At 40.3% G+C, this 17,640-nt stretch overlaps 1 protein-coding gene across 4 annotated transcripts in view; it reads right to left on the bottom strand.

The window, feature by feature from the left end:
• Window positions 1-17,640, bottom strand: part of LOC128688590 (nuclear valosin-containing protein-like) — a 337,361-nt gene that overhangs the window by 253,244 nt on the left and 66,477 nt on the right. For all 4 annotated transcript variants that reach the window (XM_070087530.1, XM_070087528.1, XM_070087533.1 and 1 more), the window contains one exon: window positions 1,295-1,364. In XM_070087530.1, the coding sequence (XP_069943631.1) occupies window positions 1,295-1,364 (70 nt within the window). The remainder of the gene's footprint in view (window positions 1-1,294; window positions 1,365-17,640) is intronic.

The raw sequence follows: 17,640 nt of genomic DNA, 5'->3' as shown, positions 1-17,640 counted from the left end.
AGAAACTTTCATTTTTCCTTTTGGACCACTCCGCCTCGGTGGGATACGGCCGGTGTGTTGAAAGAAGATAAATGAGTATACAACCCGTAGTTTACCTGGAAAGGGTTTTGGAGGTCAATGCCCCCGTGGCCCAATCTGAGACCAGGCCTCATGGTGGATCAGGATCTGATCAACCAGGCTGTTACTGCTGGCCACATGCAAGCTGACGTACGAACCACAGCCCAGTTGGTCAGGTGCTGACTTTAAGTGCCTGTCCAGTGCCTTCTTGAAGATAGCCAGGGGTGTATCGGTAATCCCCCTTATGTATGCTGGGAGGCAATTGAACAGTCTTGGGCCCCGGACACTTAGTGTGTTGTCTCTCAGTGTACTTGTGGCGCCCCTGCTTTTCATCGGAGGAATGTTGCATCTCCTGCCGAGTCTTTTGCTTTCACATGGAGTGATTTTCGTGTGCAGGTTTGGTACCAATCCCTCCAGGACCTTCCAAGTGTATATTATCATGTATCTCTCTCGCCTGCATTTGAGGGAATACAAATCAAGAACCTTCAACCGTTCCCAGTACTTTAGGTGCCTTATCACACTTGTGTGTGCCGTGAAAGTTCTTTGTACAATTTCCAGGTCTGCAATATCGCCAGCCTTGAAGGGGGCCATTAGTGTACAGCAGTATTCCAGCCTAGAGAGAACAAGCGATTTGAAGAGAATCATCATGGGCTTGGCGTCCCTAGTTTTGAAGGTTCTCATTATCCATCCTGTCATATTCCTAGCGGATGAGGTAGATACATTGTTATGGCCTATGAAGGCGAGATCCTCTGGCATTATCATTCCCAGGTCCTTCACATTACTTTTCTGCTCTATTGTATGGTTAGAATTTGTGGTATGCCCTGACACATTTTTAATTTCTTCAAATTTTCCATATCTGAGTAGTTGAAATTTCTCCTCATTGAACTTCATACTGTTTTGAGTGGCTCATTCGAAGATTTGGTTGATGTCCGCTTGGAGTCTCGTGGTGTCTTCAATGGAGGTCACTGCCATGGTGATCCGGGTATCATCCGCAGAGGAAGACACAGAGCTATGGCTTACATCTCTGTCTATGTTAGAAATGAGGATGAGGAATAGAATGGGAGCGAGTACTGTGGCGTGTCGAACAGAGCTTTTTACCATGGCTGCCTGGGACTTTACTCTGTTTACTACTAGCACTAACAAGCAAAAAAAATTAATAATTTTGGCTGGAATTAAAGTAGCTAACCAAATTAGCACACAACTTAAGAAAAATAGCAAAGAAAAATGAACCACCAACCTCAGATGACTTGACGCTATTTACACTGTGATCCCCGTCAACGTCCACCACGTAAAAATCTTGACTTCTTCTAGAAAGTAGAACAAAACAAATTAAGAAAACTGTTATGCACAAATATATAATTCACAAAAATGCAGAACAATACAGAACAGTACATTCAATTACTTTTTTTTCAATGCACTGGTCACAGACCATTCACAGACTGGGCCATGAGGCCATTGACCCACGAAACCCTCTCTAGGAATACTCCAGGTAAACTGGCTGTCTCCCACTGAGGCATGGTAGTAATTTATACAGGAGAAGGGGTTACTGGCCCTTTGCTCCAGGCATTTTAGTCACCTCTTACAATACACGTCTTACGAAGTTGAGTCCTGAAGGGGAGGAACAGTGCCTGTACAGTGGACCCCCGGTATTCGATGGCATCAGTATCCGATAAATCCGGTATTCGATACATTTTAACGCAAAAATTTTGCCTCGCTTCTCGTTAAAAAACCCGCCACACGTGATTCGTCCGAGACGTGTCCACGTGTGGCCTGAACTGCCCTGTGTGTGCCAGTGTTTACAAGCCAGCCAGTGTGCTCGCATCTAAGGATACATTCGGTACATTCCATATTATCACAGTGTTTTTGGCGCTTGTTTCTGCAAAATAAGTCACCATGGGCCCCAAGAAAGCTTCTAGTGCCAACCCTTCAAGAAAAAGGGTGCTAATGGCTATTGAAATGAAGAAAGAGTTAATTGCAAAGTACGAAAGTGGAGTGCGTGTGTCGGAGCTGGCCAGGTTGTATACAAAACCCCAATCAACCATCGCTACTATAGTGACTAGGAAAACGGCAATCAAGGAAGCTGTTGTTGCAAAAGGTGCAACTGTGATTTCGAAACGGAGACCGCAAGTGTTAGAAGATGTTGAGAGACTGTTATTGGTGTGGATAAATGAAAAACAGATAGCAGGAGATAGCATCTCTAAAGCGATCATTTGTGAAAAGGCTAGGAAGTTGTATGAGGATTTAATTGAAAAAATGCCTGCAACTAGTGGTGATGTGAGTGAATTTAAGGCCAGCAAAGGTTGCTTTGAAAGATTTAAGAGTCCGGAAGTAACCACGGAAAAGGACTTGCTACCTCAAGTCCTAATGGAAGGGGTTTCCCCTTCTAAACATTAACAACTTCGACACTCTCCCCTCCTCCCATCCCATCAATCACCACCAGATCTTCATTAAAGTTAAGTGTCATGTATTCTATTGTTGGTAGAGTACTACAAACTGTGCATGTCTTCTTCAGTTTGTGTGCATTAAACTTAATATTTCATGTGGTAAAAATTTTTTTTTTCATACTTTTGGGCGTCTTGCATGGATTAATTTGATTTCCATTATTTTTTATGGGGAAAATTAAGACACCTTTTGATAATTTTGGTATACGATGAGCTCTCAGGAACGGATTAATATCAAATACCGGGGGTCCACTGTACTCTAAAGGAGAAGTTTGAGATATTTACGGTTTAGAGTGACATGTAAACTGTCATATCCATATGCCTCTGGCAAGACAGTGAATGATGGTGAAAGCTTTTCTTTTTCGGGTCACCCTGCCTCAATGGGAGATGGCCAGCGTGTTAAAAAAAAAAAAAAAACTACAGTGGACCCCCGGTTCACGATACTAATCCGTTCCTGAGAGCTCATCGTAAACCAAAAATATCAGAAAGCGAATCAATTTTCCCCATAAGAAATAATGGAAATTAAATTAATCCGTGCAAGACACCCAAAAGTATGAAAAAAAAAACTTTTACCACATGAAATATTAAGTTGAATGCAATAGAATAGTAATTACAATAACAACAATAACAAATAACAATAAATAATGAAAGAATAATTGACACTTACCTTTAACCCTTTCAGGGTCCGTCCCGTAGATCTACGGCTTCACGTTGAGTGTCCAAACCGTAGATCTACACCAAAATTCTAGCGCCATCAAATTTAGCGCGAAAACGATCATAGGCCTACATGTGAGCGAACGGGTCTGCGTGGTGGGTGTGCACCATAAACAAAAAATCTAGGCGCCCGCATAGCATGTCTTATCACTGATTTCATCATTGCTTAGTTAATCTTAAGTTAATTTTAAGCCAGCCCGTAATGCTATGCATATAAGTGGCTTTGGCATGCTGCTCTTACCTGTATTTTTTGTACCTCTGTTTGTATGCTAAAATTTCTAAATAAAAAAAAAAAATAAAATTGTGGGAACGCCGGCTCAGTTACCCTTGTTCACCATGCCTCGTCGCAAGTCAGCTCTCACTCCCCGGAAAATTGGGACTCTCCTCTTCCTATCTGATAGTTCTGACAGTGATGGAAGTGGAAATGAAGACGAATTCTACGGCTTTGATCAGTTAGTGACCGAAAAGAATGACCAGGATATCGATAATAGTGCACAAAACCCTGACGATCCTCAACCTTCTACCTCTGGTGTGGGCACTCGTGACTCACGGTCGGTTGTTCCTCAACGCAAGAGAAAACTAATATTTTCGCGTGGCCAGGCCTCTGACTTCAGTAATGATGATGATAGTGACGTGGATTGTGATTTTATTGCGCTCGATGATCATTCGAGTAGTGATAGTGAGGAATCATATTCACCAGTGAAGCGTCGGTATGTTCGCCGCCGCATGCGCTCGGGTAGTGTACCCTATGCTGTGCCCAGGGGACGGAGTACATCCCGTGGCCCTATACCAGTTTTAGGTAGTGATAGTGAGGATGATGTGGCTACACTTGGCATGGATAGACCACAGGCATCAGTGGATGGTGTTAGTGGTGATGGTAGTGGCACCGCCATGCGTGACTCACCAGCCCACGCTGGGACCCACGCTGCTGACTCGTCAGTTCAAGGACAAAGCGGAGCGTCAGCCACCAGCCCACCACAACCACAACCACCGCACAACCAGCCTATGATGTCCAGTATCCACCAGCAAACCGTATGTGGGATTGGCAGAAAAATCCCAATTTTGTTCCCAAGCCTCACCACTTTGATGACTCTCAAAGTGGAATTCTACCTACTTGTCCCCTTGGAACCACGGCCAATGAACTGGAATTCTTTGAATTATTCTTTGACCAGCCATTGATGGAAACTATTGTCAGGGAAAGTAATAAGTATTTTGAGTACACCATGGCAAATACGATCTTATCACCACAGTCAAGACTACACAGGTGGAAAGAGACGACTGTTGCAGAAATGTATTTGCTTTTTGCAACAATAATGCTTATGCCTCGTGTGTATAAGCATAATATAAAAGCATACTGGTCCACAGATCGGCTAATTTCTACCCCAGTCTTCAGTGAACTCATACCAGTGAACAGGTTTATCTTACTCTTACGTATGTTGGACTTCTCTGACAAAACCAGGCCTGACAGAAGTGACAGGTTATACAAGATTAGAAATGTTTTCATGTATCTTAAACAAAAGTTCAGCATATACTTTTATCCATTCAAAAATCTTGTAATTGACGAGTCTTTGATTTTGTTCAAAGGTAGACTGTCATTCAAGCAGTATATACCGAGCAAGAGGAAACGCTTTGGTATAAAACTGCTTGTACTCTGTGATTGTGACAGTGGCCTGGTGTTGGATATTGTTGTATACACAGGTAGTAAAACATTAAAAGATACCAAGATGTTATTGGGTATCTCAGGTGACGTAGTGAGAAACATGATGGCACCTTATCTTGGTAAGGGGCATACATTATATACCGATAACTGGTACACAAGCCCACTACTCAGTGATTTCATGCGAGTGAAGAAGACAGATGTGTGTGGCACAGTGCGTTCTAATCGTACACATATGCCCAGGCTCAATGTAGGTGCTCGTGGTGATGACGTGCAGGTGTTTACTGCCAATGACATCATGGCATTACGGTGGCATGACAAACGAGATGTCACATTGTTGACAACCATTCACCGTAATGAAATGCAAGACAGTGGCAAAGTTGATCAAGTGACTAATGAACGTATTCGAAAACCAGTGACAGTGATTGATTATACACAAAACATGCGCTTGGTTGACAAATGTGACATGCAGATTGGTTTTGTTGACTGTGTTCGTAAGAGTTACAAGTGGTACATGAAACTTTTCTTCCATCTCATGGACATTTCAATGCTCAATGCATATAATATGTATCAAATAAAGACTGGCAACAGACCACCGTATGGTGAATTTTGTTTCTCTGTTGTCAGACAACTCCTAATGAAGTACCAGGTAAGAACACCTGCTATACAACAAGGTCCTCGAATTGCTCAGGATATACCCAAGCGTTTGAGGAGGGAAGGTGATCATTTCATAATACAGCTTCCTTCAACTCAGAAGAAATTTGCTCAGAAGAGATGCATCGTCTGTGCACAAACAAAACGACGGCAACAAAGACGCAAAGACACTCGGTTTATGTGTGAGGAATGTAAGGTGCCTCTGTGCATGGTGCCTTGTTTCAAGGAGTTCCACAAGCTCCAGCAGTTCTAAAACCATGTCCAGTGATTGTAAATACGTAAATATATGACAGAACATTAGTATTATACAAGATTTGTGCATGTTTATTGTAATAAACAACAGTGGTAAACAATAATATGCTAATAACTTTAGTGCGGTTATTGTGTTCAACACAGTGAGTTTATATATATATACATTATATACAGTATTGGTCTCTCAGGCCCCAAATGTTAGTAGGAATAGAAAAAAATTGGAAAAGAAAAGAAAAAAATGTATAAAACGCAAAATAATGTAATGCGCGTATGTGGAATTCGTCGATGTTGCCGCCACCACATCATTTTTGACAAACTTCTTGGCACTGTATCTTGGTAAGTACTGATCAGAATTTTTTTTTTGTCTTATTACCTTCACAAAAATATGCTCTTTAATTCTGTAAGAAAAAAATAATTTTTTTTTTTTCAAAATTTCTTGGACACTGGAGCACCACTTCAGATTTTGGCCTTGGACCCTGAAGGGGTTAATGAAGATCTGGTGATGATTGATGGGATGGGAGGAGGGGAGTGTGTGGATGGTGTTAGCATTTAGAAGGGGAATCCCCCTCCATTAGGACTTGAGGTAGCAAGTCCTTTTCTGGGGTTACTTCCCTTCTTTAAATGCCACTAGGACCAGGTTGAGAGTCACTGGACCTGTCACACAACATAACTGGCAGCCTCACCATGCCTAATCACACTATGTATACCACTACGATTCTTAACCCTTTGAGGGTCGACAGGCCCTCTCCGAGACTCGTTCTCAGGGTCGGCCAAATTTAAAAAAAAAAAAAAAATCTTAGAAAAAGATAGAGAATCTTTTCCCGATCATAATGACACCAAAATTATGAAATTTGATGGAAAACTTATGGAATTATGCTCTCGCGAATTTAGCGGTCTCGGCGATGTTTACGCATCGGCAATTTTGCCCACTCTGAGCCCCATTTTCGGCCAATTCCACTGTGCTAGTCGACAAAAAACATGAATATTTTGCTAGAACTCCATTTTTTCTATCGAATGAGTGCAAGAAACCACCCATTTACCAATATCAACTATCCAGTACAGCGGTCAGAATTTAGCAATTTTGCCAATTTCACACAAATTTCAAAAGATGCCAATTTCCGAATAGGGTCCAGAATAAACAAGAAAGACATTCCTGGCACTAAAATGACATTTCCTCTGCTCATTAGTCACGTCTCAAGGCCCCTCTAACATTCTTTTGCTTTCCACTTTGAATTTTTATTCTCACAAAAAATAGAAGATTTACTGTTATGCAGACTACTGCATTAGTGTAAAAAATGGTATAAATAATATTGGCACACTTACAAAAGAATATTAGACTCATCAGTTGATGTGTATTGGACGCTTGGCACGATTTGCTTACTTTTGAACTTTGGTAAAAATCAAACATTTCTGCTACTTTGAGCTCAATTTCAAGGTACTTTTCATTGTAAAACCAGTCAAAATCATCTCAATTTCTGTAATATGTCTTCCATTCTATAAAATGAGACCAAGAAAACTAGAATACAACAATAAATACCATACGAAAATACAGTGCAAAGTCGCTGTTTTATTCCAAAGAAACGGTCAGTTTTTTTTCTCATTATGCACTGTACTGCAGGATTTTTTTATACTGTGCACACTGACCACATAGACCCATTCTTTCATATGTAGGCCTACCAGCTTTCTCCCACTAGATTTGAGGGCGCTAGAATTTAGGCATACTGGTACGTCAAAACCCTGGGTCGTAAGCCATACTAGTACGGCCGAAACCCTCAAAGGGTTAAATCTTTCAAACCAACCTTTGCTAGCCTTAAATTCACTCGCATCACCACTAGTTGCAGGTAATTTTTTTACCAAATCGTCATGCAACTGCCTAGCCTTTTCACAAATGATTGCTTGAGAGATGCTATCTCCTGCTATTTGTTTTTCATTTATCCACACCAATAACAGTCTCTCAACATTTTCTAACACTTGCAGTCGCTGTTTTGTAATCACAGTTGCACCTTTTGCAAGAACAGCTTCCTTGATTGCCGTTTTCTTGCTCACTATAGTAGAGATGGTTGATTGGGGTTTACTCTACAACCTGACCAGCTCTGACACACGCACTCCACTTTCGTGCTTTGCAATTATCTCTTTCTTCATTTCAACAGTCATTAGCACCCTTGGTCTCGAAGGGTTGGCACTGGGAGCTTTCTTGGGGCCCATGGTGACTTATTTTGCAAAAACAGGCACCAAAAACAGTGATAATATGGATAATATGGAATGTACCGAATGTATCCTTTGATGCGCGCACACTGGCTGGCTTGTAAACACTGGCACACACGGGGCAGTTCAGGCCACACATGGACACGTCTCGTACGAACCACATCGCACACCGGGTTTTGTATCGGGAAGCGAGGCAAATTTTCTGCGATATAATGCATTGGTTACCGGATTTATCGGATACCGATAGCATCGTGAACCGGGGGTCCACTGTACTAAGAAAACAGAAGGATATTCAGAAGTGCGCATAGTATACATAAATGTGTACATGCATGTGTAGTGTGACTTAAGTGTAAGTAGAAGTAGTAAGCTGTACCAGTTATCTTCCATGTTTATAAGAAAAAAAAGAAAACAATCCTACCATTTTGTACACAATTACAGGTTTGCATTTCAGTCACTAGGCAGGACAGTAGTACCTTCTCAAGTACTATCTAGAATTACATTACACCTACACAAATAATGATAGCTGTGCCTCGGGTGAGATACAGTATAAGCAACTACTGGCAGAAAGGTGGGCTGGTGCAAGTATGAGTAGTGGGGGGGGGGGTTGAAGAGGGTTGGAATAGTTTTAAAATTGCAGTATTAGAATGTGGGGCAGAAGTTTGTGGTTATAGGAGGGTGGGTGCAGGAGGAAAGAGGAGTGATTGGTGGAATGATGAAGTAAAGGGTGTGATAAAAACAAAAAAGGTAGGTATGAAAGGATTTTACAAAGCAGAAGTGTTATAAGAAGAGTCGAGTATATGGAGAGTAAAAGAAAGATGAAGAGAGTGGTGACAGAGTGCAAAAGGAGAGTGGATGATAAGAGTGGGAGAGGCACTGTCAAGAAATTTTAATGAAAATAAGAAAAAATTTTGTAGTTAAACAAGTTAAGAAAGCCCAGGGAATGAATGGATTTGTAAGTTAAAACCAGAGTAGAGGAGTTACTAGATGGGGAGATAGAGGTATTGGGTAGATGGCGAGAATATTTTGAGGAACTTTCAAATGTCAACGAAGAAAGGGAGGCAGTAATTTCATGCACTGGCCAGGGAGGTATACCATCTTTTAGGAGTGAAGAAGAGCAGGATGAGTGTGGGGGAGGTACATAAGGCATTACATAGAATGAAAGGGGGTAAAGCAGCTGGAACTGACGGGATCATGACAGAAATGTTAAAAGCAGGGGGGACAGTGTTGGAGTGGTTCATATTTTTGTTTAATAAATGTATGAAAGAGGGGAAGGTACCCAGGGATTGGCAGAGAGCATGTATAGTCCCTTTATATAAAGGGAAGGGGGACAAAAGAGATTGTAAAAATTATAGAGGAATAAGTTTACTGAGTATACCAGGAAAAGTGTACAGTAGGGTTATTATTGAAAGAATTAAGTGGTAAGACAGAATGTAGAACTACAGATGAGCAAGGAGGTTTTAGAGTGGGTAGGCGATGTGTAGAACAAGTGTTTACATTGAAGTATATATGTGAACAGTATTTAGATAAAGATAGGGAAGTTTTTATTGCATTTACAGATTTAGAAAAGGCATATGATAGAGTGAATAGGGGAGCAATGCGGCAGATGTTGCAAGTACAGTGGACCCCCGGTTAACGATATTTTTTCACTCCAGAAGTATGTTCAGGTGCCAGTACTGACCGAATTTGTTCCCATAAGGAATATTGTGAAGTAGATTAGTCCATTTCAGACCCCCAAACATACACGTACAAACGCACTTACATAATTACACTTACATAATTGGTCGCATTCGGAGGTAATCGTTATGCGGGGGTCCACTGTATATGGAATAGGTGTTTTTTTTATTATTTTTTTTATCACACTGGCCAATTCCCACTAAGGCAGGGTGGCCCGAAAAAGAAAAACTTTCACCATCATTCACTTCATCACTGTCTTGCCAGAAGGGTGCTTTACACTACAGTTTTTAAACTAACATTAACACCCCTCCTTCAGAGTGCAGGCACTGTACTTCCCATCTCCAGGACTCAAGTCCGGCCTGCCGGTTTCCCTGAACCCCTTCATAAATGTTACTTTGCTCACACTCCAACAGCATGTCAAGTATTAAAAACCATTTGTCTCCATTCACTCCTATCAAACACGCTCACGCATGCCTGCTGGAAGTCCAAGCCCCTCGCACACAAAACCTCCTTTACCCCCTATCTCCAACCTTTCCTAGGCCGACCCCTACCCCGCCTTCCTTCCACTACAGACTGATACACTCTTGAATTCTGTTTCGCTCCATTCTCTACATGTCCGAACCACCTCAACAACCCTTCCTCAGCCCTCTGGACAACAGTTTTGGTAATCCCGCATCTCCTCCTAACTTCCAAACTACAAATTCTCTGCATTATATTCACACCACACATTGCCCTCAGACATGACATCTCCACTGCCTCCAGCCTTCTCCTCGCTGCAACATTCATCACCCATGCTTCACACCCATATAAGAGCATTGGTAAAACTATACTCTCATACATTCCCCTCTTTGCCTCCAAGGACAAAGTTCTTTGTCTCCACAGACTCCTAAGTGCACCACTCACCCTTTTCTCCTCATCAATTCTATGATTCACCTCATCTTTCATAGACCCATCCGCTGACATGTCCACTCCCAAATATCTGAATACATTCACCTCCTCCATACTCTCTCCCTCCAATCTGATATCCAATCTTTCATCACCTAATCTTTTTGTTATCCTCATAACCTTACTCTTTCCTGTATTCACTTTTAATTTTCTTCTTTTGCATACCCTACCAAATTCATCCACCAATCTCTGCAACTTCTCTTCAGAATCTCCCAAGAGCACAGTGTCATCAGTAAAGAGCAACTGTGACAACTCCCACTTTATGTGTGATTCTTTATCTTTTAACTCCACGCCTCTTGCCAAGACCCTTGCATTTACTTCTCTTACAACCCCATCTATAAATATATTAACCCTTTCAGGGTCCGTCCCGTAGATCAACGGCTTTACGTTCAGGGTCCAAACCGTAGATCTACGTCATGAGCTCAGCTCACTCTGATAAACTGTGAGTGGTAAATTTGGGCCTAAATTTACCCGTCATCATCATCGTCCTCGTCGCCCTCCTCCTCCTCCAAAACATTGTGTCAGCATAGTTGTTGATCCCCTACATGTGTTGTATAGCTCATATGAGTATCACAGTACCATCCATATGTTTTATATAGACGATCCCTACTAGGCCTAGTGACTGTGTGTGACGTCACATGATGCGCATGTGTACGTGAGTACCTCTAACTTCTCTCAGTCCACGCATAGGTCTACCAGGCAACACACGGCAAATTGGGCTCCCTTACCACAGTTTGACAATATATTGTTACCATTCAACAAGTGTGTATATCTTCAACCCTCATTATCTCCTTTCGAACCCCACGACAATTGCCGAGACCTATAAATACTTTGTATATACAGAAAGGCCCCGCTTTACGGCGTTTCGCCTTATGACATTCCGCTAATACGCCGATGCCAAATTATGACCAAAATTTGCTATACGGCAAGCGATCTTTTAAATACGGCACCCCCACCCGGTTTGTTTACATTTTCCGTGACCACATCTACAGTGGACCCCTGGTTAACGATATTTTTCCATTCCAGAAGTATGTTCAGGTGCCAGTACTGACCGAATTTGTTCCCATAAGGAATATTGTGAAGTAGATTAGTCCATTTCAGACCCCCAAACATACACGTACAAACGCACTTACATAATTGGTCGCATTGGGAAGTGATCATTAAGCGGGGGTCCACTGTATTATGTCAGGAAACTTTCCAAAATTTCAAGTGTTTTTAAGTTACTGCATATTTTATATGTACTCTGATAATTATACTTATGTGTACCTGTACCTAAATATACTTACACACTGTGCTGGTGTGCAGGTACACACTAAAATCGCTAAGTCTCTCTCTACTCATGACGCCAATGCTACGTAATAATAATCACTCTTGGGCACACTAAATGTCTTATTTTACATCAACATAGGCATTTTCATTAATCCATCTATGATATTTTCCTCAAAATTATATATGAAACCCATTACATAGCATATAAACATAATATATACACTCAGAATAAAAATTGATGTAAATATGAGGTTTGTTTACAAAGCAGCTGTGTAGGTAGTGTCGGAAGAATTACGTTTTCTCTAGTCAAACACTGGGGGGTAACTGTAGAAAAATATTCTTTTCGTATGCCTTTACTCTATGTATAGCAATTCACGACCCTTGTGGGTTTAGTGCTTTTTATAATAAATAATAATAATAATAATTATTATTATTAATATTAATAATAATATTATTATTATTAATATTATTATCTTCATTCACTCTAAAAATCGTGTGTTGCTGTTTGTTTATTCTGAATTAACTTGTACAACTTGTACACAATGTAAGAGCATTTGTATTGTGAGGTAATTATTAAAATAAAAAAATATTGAGGTAAATGTTTTACAAACTCTTACAAATGGACGTGAATGAACTAAAAGTAGACACACATTAATACGCATTTATTTCGCCTGAGTAAGTGATTGTCCACTACCTGTTCAGTTTGTGTTCTTACATTGTCTCAACTCTGTATCTCGTTCTCTCTCTCGTTTACTCTTTCGTTAACTTCTTGGCTCTCATTGACGATGGCGTCTAAGGTTAGCTGTAATAAAAAGAGAAGTCATAAGCCTCTTGCTTTAAGTGCCAAGTTAGAGGATGATGGTGTGCCATTCTGATTTTATTCAATAAACACCCTGCCACTCACCTCTCACACATTAATATTAATATTTTAAGGTAAGTAATAAGTGTACTCTGTGTGTATCTTACCTTTTATTGTGTTTTTAATGCCTATTTATATTGCTAACTTAATATAAGTTAGTGTAAACTTGTTGTCTGGCATTTATTGCATATTTTATATGCTCTGATAATAATACTCGTGGAGCCGGGTGGAGGGACAACATTACGTTTTCTCTGCTCAGCCATCAGAGAAAACGTGTATGAATCTGCATTTGGCCCAGCCACTCCCCCACTCCGCTTTTGTTTACAATTTTCGGCATGAATTATTCATTACTTCTACCTTCGCTTATGAAGGCATCTAAAGGTAGTTGTTAGAAATGATTAAATTCAGTGAACAAGGCATGTCGATGTTAATAAAATGGCTCTGGGCCACAGTGTAGGTAGCCGGTAGGTGTAGCCCAGGCTACACCTACTGGCTACCTACACTGACTTTATACAAATAAATACTACTCACCTCTCTTCCTATATTAAGACTACACATATTTTAAGGTAAATAGTGAGTGTACTGTATGTGCATTTTACCTCTCTGGGATGTTTTAAATATCATATATTAAGTATGAGACGGGGAGCCAGTGCTACCTACACCTGGGCTACCTGCACCTGACTTCCAACAAATAAGTACAGTGGACCCCCACATAATGATTACCTCCGAATGTGACCAATTATGTAAGTGTATTTATGTAAGTGCGTTTGTACGTGTATGTTTGGGGGTCTGAAATGGACTAATCTACTTCACAATATTTCTTATGGGAACAAATTCGGTCAGTACTGGCACCTGAACATACTTCTGGAGTGAAAAAATATCGTTAACTGGGGGTCCACTGTACTACTCACCTCTCTCCCTACATTAAGATTACAAATACTTTAAGATAAGTAATGAATTTACTGTGACTGTATTTTACTTTGTGTGTTTTTAATGCCTAGTTCTATTACTAACTAAATATAATTTAGTGTAAACTTGTTGTCTGGCATTTATATGCATTTATAAATGGAAAAAATGGAGTTCTTCCTTCCGGCGATGTCTGCTTTCCGGCGACAGTCTGGAACCTAACCCGCCATATAAGTGGGGCCCTACTGTATTCCAAGACAATAGTAAATGGCCAAGGCAAGTGTAAATGCCCACCTGTGAATGTGTTTGTGACAATTTGAGTACAATTTTAGTACCTAATACTAGTGTCAGAACAAAGATAGGTTATGAAATGACAAGAACTACTATAAATTGTAATTATCAGAACATAAAAATTATATAAAATATGAAAAATAGAAAAAAAAAAGGTATATCGGCAACACTTCTACAAGTGGCAGGACTCGATGTTGCCATCACGTGAGCATCCAGTGCCAACTTCTCAGCCTCATATCTCTGTCAGTACTGACCTTGATTTTTTTTATTCTAAAACACTTAAAAAATGTGCTCTTTTTTTCTATAAAAAATGATTTTTTTTTTTTTCAAAATATTCAGGGCGCTGCACAGGTGAACGTATGTATACATTTGGACCGTTAAAAAAAAAATTAAAAAAATAAAAAAAAAAAAATTAAACGTATTGTGGCCATGCATTATTTTCTCTCTCTTTTTTTTTTTTTTTGGAACAAACTGGCTGTCTCCCACCAAAGTAGGGTGACTCACAAAAGAAGAAATACTGTACTTTCACCATCACTCATTCCATCAGTCTTGCCAGAGGGGTGCCAATACTACTACAATTCAAAACTGCAAATATCCCCACCCCTCCTTCAGAGTGCAGGCACTGTACTTTCCACCTCCAGGACTCAAGTCCAGCTAACCATTTTCCCTGAATTCCTTCATAAATGTTAACTTGCTCACACTCTAATAGTGTGTCAAGTCATAAAAAACCACTTGCCTCCACTAACTCCTACGTATCATGTTCACACATGCTTGCTGGATCTCTAAGCCTCTTGCACACAAAATCTCCTTTATCCCCTCCCTCCAATTTTTCCTAGGACAACCCCTACCCTGCCTTCCCTGTACTACAGATTTATATGCCCTCCAAGTCGTCCTATTTTATTCCACCCTCTCTAAATGTCCTGTCAAATTTAAAAAAAAAAAATTGCAAATAACCCATCTTCATGTCAGTTTTTATAGTCTCTTAGGAAGTGTATCAGAAGATTGAACACCATATCAGACCCATTCAAATACACGTGCCTTCAAAGCTCTCAAAATGTAATGAAAAACAGCAAATTCATTAGTCATTTTTCATGCCAGGGGTAAGCTGGTAGGTTTCTTATAGTCAGTATATTAAATTTCAAAAGTGAAAAGAATTGATACTCATACTCAGTAGTTAACTGAATATGAATTTATTTCAATCGAGGCGAGTCTTCAAGGTTTTAATTAAAGTGTCACAAACACAATAGAAGAGGGCTCCCTTTCCCATCTTGTGTGTAAATCATCTACATTCCTGTTTTGAATTACAAACAAGTTGTTTACATAGAAAATGGCAGTAGAGAGGATGGTTATGTTTGCATTTTTGTCTTGGTGCTCAGAGGTTGTAGACCTTTAACCCTTAGACTGTTGCAACCCTAAATCGTGAGGTGTCTCCTGGTGTCGCAAAATCCCCCCCCCCCAAAAAAAAAAATCTAATGAAATGATAGAGAATCTTTTCCCGATTGTAATGACACCAAAAGAACAAAATTTGATGAAAAACTGATGGAATTACGCTCTCGCGAGGTTAGTGACCTCGGCGATATTTACGAATCGGCGATACGCCCACTTTGAGCCCTATTTTCGGCTATTCCATTGTTCCAGTCGACCAAACTCGTACCTATTTCTTTAGAACTCCATTTTTCTATTGGTTGAGTACAAGAAACTGCCCATTTACCGGTTTCAATTACCCAATAACGTGGTCAGAATTTTGCAATTTAGCCAATTTCACAAAAATTAAAAAATACGACAATTTCAAAATAGGTCCAGAATGAACAATGCGGACATTCCTGGCTCTAAAATAACATTTTCTTTGTTCATCAGTCACGTCTCCAGGCCCCTGTGATATTACTCTTGCTTTCTATTTTGAATTTTTATTCAAACAAAAAATAGAAAATTTACTGTTATGTAGACTACTGCAATATTGTAATAATTGTATAAATAATGTTAACCAATTCATGACTGCATATTTCAATGGTTACTTGGACATTTATTGGAAAATGACATCATTTGTCTACTTTTGAAAATCGGCAAAAGCCAAACATTTCCCCTACTTTGAGCTCCATTTCAAGGTTCTTTTCATAGTAAAACCAATCAAAATCACCTCTATTTCTATAGTATGTTTTCCATTCTATCAAATAAGACCAAGAAAAAGAGAATACACCCATAAATACTACACAAAAATAGACCACAAAGTCGGCATTTTAATAAAAAAAAACGGTCAGAGTTTTTTTTCTCATTATGCACTGCGTGCTGCAGGATTTTTTTTTCATATGGTGCACACTGACCACACAGACCCATTCTCTCACATGTGGGACTGCCAGCTTTCTCCTGCTTGCTTTGAAGCCGCTAGAATTTATGAGTACAGTGGACCCCCGGCATACGATGGCATCGGTATATGTTAAATCCGGTATACGATACATTTTAATACAAAAATTTTGCCTCGCCACTCGTTAAAAAATCCCCCACACGCGATTCGTCCGGGACGTGTCCATGTGTGGCCTGAACTGTCCCGTGCGTGCCAGTGTTTACAAGCCAGCCAGTGTGCTCGCATCTAAGCATAACATTCGATACATTCCATATTATCACAGTGTTTTTGGTGCTTGTTTCTGCAAAATAAATCACCATGGGCCCCAAGAAAGCTTCTAGTGCCAACCCTGTGGTAAAAAGGGCGAGAATTAGTATGGAAATTACGAAAGATTTTGAAGGGTTTGGGGCTAACTCTGAGAAGCCTATGCCAGTTGTGGAATCCATTGTGCCTATTTCAAAAATTAAGGAAATGTGTGCAAAGTGGGTTGAACTGCAAACCTTTATGGATGGAAATCACCCTAACACAGCTATTGCAAGCCGTGCTGGTGACTATTACAATGACAATATTGTGGCCCATTTTAGACAAATCTTAAAGGAACGGGAAATACAGACCTCTATGGACAGATTTGTTGTGTGACAGAGGTCCAGTGACTCTCAAGCTGGTCCTAGTGGCATTAAAAGAAGGGAAGTAACCCCGGAAAAGGACTTGCTACCTCAAGTCCTAATGGAAGGGGATTCCCCTTCTAAACATTAACAACTTTGACACTCTCCCCTCCTCCCATCCCATCAATCATCACCAGATCTTCATTAAAGGTAAGTGTCATGTATTCTATTGTTAGTAGAGTACTACTAACTGTGCATGTCTTCTTCAGTGTGTGTGCATTAAACTTAATATTTCATGTGGTAAAACTTTTTTTTTCATAGTGCTTTTGGGTGTCTTGCACGGATTAATTTGATTTCCATTATTTCTTATGGGGAAAATTAATTAGCCTTCCGATAATTTTGGCATACGATGAGCTCTCAGGAATGGATTAATATCATATACCGGGGGTCCACTGTATACATACATCAAAAAGGTGGCTCATAATGTGGAGAAATTTTCTCCAACAGGGGGGTATCAGCCCCCTTCAGCCCCTTTCAGCCCTGAGGGGCCCAGCCCTCTCAGAAGGGGCAAACATCTTGTTTACTGCTACAGCAAGTAATTGATCCCAGATGCAATACAAGTATGTGACGTGGTCAAGCAACTGCCGCTCCTTGCAAGAGTCCAGTGTTGCCAAGTGTATATTAATAAGAGACAGTCCATCTCTTACCTTAGCAGGACAATTAAGGAAAATCCTGCTCCCACTTTATTACCATGGTAAATATATTGTACA

This window comes from Cherax quadricarinatus, chromosome 2, assembly GCF_038502225.1.
Source record: "Cherax quadricarinatus isolate ZL_2023a chromosome 2, ASM3850222v1, whole genome shotgun sequence".
NCBI classification, from domain to species: domain Eukaryota; kingdom Metazoa; phylum Arthropoda; class Malacostraca; order Decapoda; family Parastacidae; genus Cherax; species Cherax quadricarinatus.
The sequence above is the reverse complement of the archived record's forward strand: the minus strand, read 5'-3'. Positions and strand labels throughout refer to the sequence as shown.